Below are 4750 nucleotides of genomic sequence, written 5' to 3'. Positions count from 1 at the left end.
CATATTTATGCGCGCACATGGACACACACACACACACACATATATATATATATATATATATGTTTATATATAAATATATATATAAATATATATATATACGGTATATATATATATATATATATACACACCTTTCTGCGTGGGAATATCTTGATGAGGTGAAATGGTTTGCGTATTACAAAGCTGTACTAATCAAGGCTACCCACGCTAGGTTAGTTCACCATGAGCGATCAGATGAAAATCTCCCACCATCAACAAACTGTTTAATTCCCAGACATGAGTTGACATGTCTAAGGCCTTTGTCCCGCAGTGGACTAGAATTGGCTGCATTTGTTGTTGTTGTGTGTGTGTGTATATATATATATATATATATATTTGTGTGTGTGTGTGTGTGTATATATATATATATATATATATATAAAATGTTATTTTGATTCTGATCCCCTTCTGTTTTCGTCTCATTTTAATTTGTGTAATATTTACCACTTCCGTAGCAAGTAGCCTATTATCTTGATTTAATCCCAGCAAACATACATATATTAACTATAAATAACAATAGAAGTGGAAAAGAAATAAAAGATATTCTCCCGTTAATCAAGAACCGAAATCCATTAACACTTTTAATCTCTCACCACTCCCCCTCCCCTCTTTAACCCCCCTACTGCCCCCCTTCCCCCCGACGCCACATACACAACAGTAAAAAGAATTAAAAGTTGTCATTACTTAATCCGTCTCCCTCCGGCCAGGCAGCCCCCCCCCCCCCCCCCCCCGTCGTAACTTTTGCTAAGCGCATTAGAAAAGTTTAGGAGAATCCGTGGCTACTCTTTCGCCAAAGCCTCTGAAAGTTTGGAAACTTATTAAAACCTAATTTACATTCAGAAACCGCACTCAAGCGAATCCTTTTGTGAAGCTCAAGAGATCTTTTGGAGATACACGATTTTCTCGGGACCCTGTAATCGTTTTTGTATGTATACAAGCGCATGTACGTATGTTGTTTTGATGTTCGTTTACACATTGCTTTAAAAGTTAAAATATGATTTTCTCTCTCTCTCTCTCTCTCTCTCTCTCTCCCTTAGATGTCAGGATGCCAGAAAACCTCCAATCATTTTCTCTCTCTCTCTCTCTCTCTCTCTCTCTCTCTCTCTGCATCAATGACCTCAGATGTCAGGATGCCAGAAAACCTTATCTCTCTCTCTCTCTCTCTCTCTCTCTCTCTCTCTCTCGTTAATGACCTCAGATGCCAGGATGCCAGAAAACCTTATCTCTCTCTCTCTCTCTCTCTCTCTCTCTCTCGTCAATGACCTCAGATGTCAGGGTGCCAGAAAACCTTATCTCTCTCTCTCTCTCTCTCTCTCTCTCTCTCTCTGTCAATGACCTCAGATGTCAGGATGCCAGAAAACCTTATCTCTCTCTCTCTCTCTCTCTCTCTCTCTCTCTCTTGTCAATGACCTCAGATGTCAGGATGCCAGAAAACCTAATATCTCTCTCTCTCTCTCTCTCTCTCTCTCTCTCTCTCTTGTCAATGACCTCAGATGTTAGGATGCCAGAAAACCTAATCTCTCTCTCTCTCTCTCTCTCTCTCTCTCTCTCTCGGCATCAATGACCTCAGATGTCAGGATGCCAGGAAACCTTCTCTCTCTCTCTCTCTCTCTCTCTCTCTCTGCATCAATGACCTCAGATGTCAGGATGCCAGGAAACCTTCTCTCTCTCTCTCTCTCTCTCTCTCTCTCTCTCTCTACCTTATGACTTCATGCGTACACATATGTGATTGCATATCCCAAAACCAGCTGGTATTTGATCTAGCCCTCAAGGGCTTCGTAAGTTCGTCATTTGAAGGGTCATGTTTGCAGGTTACGACCTAACGGCGCCGAGATGCAGAGGTGAATGATTTTCTTTCTATTCAAACCAACAACCAAAGAGAGATATTGAGAAATGTACACTTGAAGTCTGCGTGTCCTTTTGATTGTTTAATATACAAAGGAAAAGTTATTTTGAAAGGATTTCTGTTTGGAAGTGGATAATATTTTTGGATTGTTTGAAGTGGAGGATTTTTTAATAATTGGAATTTTAGACTTATTTGAAAGTTATTTGTATTTTTGAGTTTGAATTCGAGAACTAAATTATGGTTGTTTGAAGTTAGTAATGTATTTGAATTTTGAATTTTTTTTTCTTTATGAAAAATTCTTACTTGAATAAACAAGTAATGGAAGAGATGGAAAATGAAAGTGGAGGATTTTTTATTAATTGTAATTTTAGACTTATTTAAAAGTTATCTATATTTTTTATATTGAATTTGAGAAATAAATTATGGTTGCTTGAAGTGAATAATGTATGAGAATTTTGACTAATTTTTTTCTTTGAAAAATTCTTACTTGAATAAACAAGCAATGGAAGAGATGGAAAGTGAAGGTTGAGGACATAAAACAAGCAAACAAACTATGATATGGTAGAAGTTATTAATTGAGACTGAATGAAAGTTTGTGTAACTTTATACAAACGAACGAGATGTTGAAAGACTGCATCAGGTTTTTTGTTTCTAGAAAAACAAGAAAGCAATTTGGGAGATTGTTAAATCATCAATGAAAACTGAGTTGTTGTTTTTTCTTTTCTTTTCTTTTCTTTTTTCTCTCTCTCTCTCTCTCTCTCTCTCTCTCTCTCTCTCTCTCTCTCTTTTTTTTTTTCCGATATAGAAATAAAATCTGCGCTTAGACGCCATTGTTAAGGAAGATTTCTCTTATTTTTTTTATTTAAACAGGTGTATTTATTTTAATTGAATTAAACCAAAACATGAAAATAGATATCTAGTGCGATACCTAGAAATTCCTGTCCTGTACATATCTTTAACAAAGTAACAAATGTAGAAGCATACATTAATTAGATGGTTATACCAAAGTATTTCTCTCGGCGGAGGTTAAAAAAGATATTTTCATAATTAGGTTATTGTCGCTGAAACACAATAACTCTATCAGTCATTTAACTTTCTAACTGGTACAGAATCATTGTATTAATTAGGCTATTAACAATCCTCAAAGTACAATGACACTATCAGTAATAGATTAACTTTCTAACCCCAACAGGTCACCTCTACCGGGAAGGCGGGCGGTGCTGGTGTGCGGGCGGGGTGTGCGGTAAAAGCCATCAATGGCACGCCCACATCTAAGCTGTCCCTGTCCCACGCCCACGCTCTAACCAAACAGGGATCCACACTCACCCTTGAAATTGACGAGTAAGTAAACATGGAAGCGCCATTTATTTTTATCCCTAACATTAATTTTTATTTTTTTTTTCTGTCGAAAAGTTCCTGTCTTAGGTTAGAGTTGTGACGGAGCGAGAGAAGGTTGTGACTCAAAGACAGGGTGAAAGCAACTGAGTGAGTTTATTATAGAACACTCTCCTTTATATACAGAAGCTCAATGCAACAAGAAATTTCATGTTAAAAACCGACACTGTTACCGGTGAGAAAAACAGGCGTGTTTATTCAGGTTCTTTTTAGTGCGAGGGAAGAGCGAAGATACAAGCTTAATATATACACAACATGAACTATGTAAGATAGTGTGACACACGGTTGGTACAGAGTTCTCTTGCTTGAGGGTACACTTGGGCTCATTATTCTACCTTACTTTCTTCCTGTTGGTTTTTTGAAGTTTTTATAATTTATATATGGAAGATTTAATTTAATGTTACCGTTCTTAAAATATATTACTTTGATTGTTCATTACTTCTCATGTAGTTTATTTATTTCCGTTTTTCTTCTCATCATTGGTGTTTATCCCCTGTTGGAATCTTTGGGCTTATAGCATCATGCTTTTCCAACTAAGGTTGTAGCTTAGCTTTTGATAATGATGAAAATGATACTACTACTACTACTAAATTTCGCGCAATTTCTTACAAAAGTAAATTTGCCATGGATAATGATCGGAAATGTTATTCAATGTTATTTCTATTACATAGTTTATCTTATTTACATTTCTCTGCACAAAAGAGGGCTACTTTCTATTGTGGATCCCTTGGTCTTATAACATGATGATTTTCATACTTGGGTTGCAACTTGGCGGCTACTACTACTACTACTACTACTACTACTACTACTACTACTACTACTACTACTAATAATAATAATAATAATAATAATAATAATAATGATAGTAATAATGTAAAAGAAAATGCTTTTTGAGCCCCGGCTCTTCCATATTTCATACATCTCGTTTCGTATTCCAATATGAAAATCAGTTTTGTTGATTTCTGAATTCTTTTTTCTTTTTTCTTTATATGATATATTCCATTCATATTCATACTGTTCCTATCCGAATATCCCGCATCGTACTTTCAGTGCATTTTCCTTCCTTTATGCATTTTATGCATTTTTTTTCATTCAACATTTTTTTACTCAAAATGAGTTGCAGGATTTTTTCGTTTTTAATTTATTCGGTTGAAACCAATTTTCTCCTAAGTTTAATTTCATCCCTCATTATTTTATCGCATGCGTTTTGAAGAGACACTTAAATTTTCACAAGTGTGTGCGCGTGCACAGACACCTCTCTCTCTCTCTCTCTCTCTCTCTCTCTATATATATATATATATATACATATATATATATATATATATATGTATGTATATGTATGCACGATGTACGTGTATGTATATGTGTTATATATATATATATATATATATGTATATAAATTATACAGTTTGTCTGAAATTTTATATGTATATATCTTTATATCTCTATGTATATATATACGTGTGTATATAA

The 4750-nt window shown here is 35.1% G+C and overlaps 1 protein-coding gene across 1 annotated transcript in view; it reads left to right on the top strand.

Moving 5' to 3' along the window:
* Nucleotides 1-3227, top strand: part of LOC137633130 (PDZ and LIM domain protein 2-like) — a 401057-nt gene extending 397830 nt beyond the window's left edge. Inside the window, exon 3 of the mRNA XM_068365291.1 lies at nt 3075-3227. Coding sequence (XP_068221392.1) covers nt 3075-3227 — 153 coding nt within the window. The remainder of the gene's footprint in view (nt 1-3074) is intronic.
* The last annotated feature ends 1523 nt before the right edge of the window (nt 3228-4750 follow it).

This window comes from Palaemon carinicauda, chromosome 42, assembly GCF_036898095.1.
Source record: "Palaemon carinicauda isolate YSFRI2023 chromosome 42, ASM3689809v2, whole genome shotgun sequence".
Taxonomy (NCBI): domain Eukaryota; kingdom Metazoa; phylum Arthropoda; class Malacostraca; order Decapoda; family Palaemonidae; genus Palaemon; species Palaemon carinicauda.
This window is presented reverse-complemented; position numbering and strand designations above follow the sequence as displayed.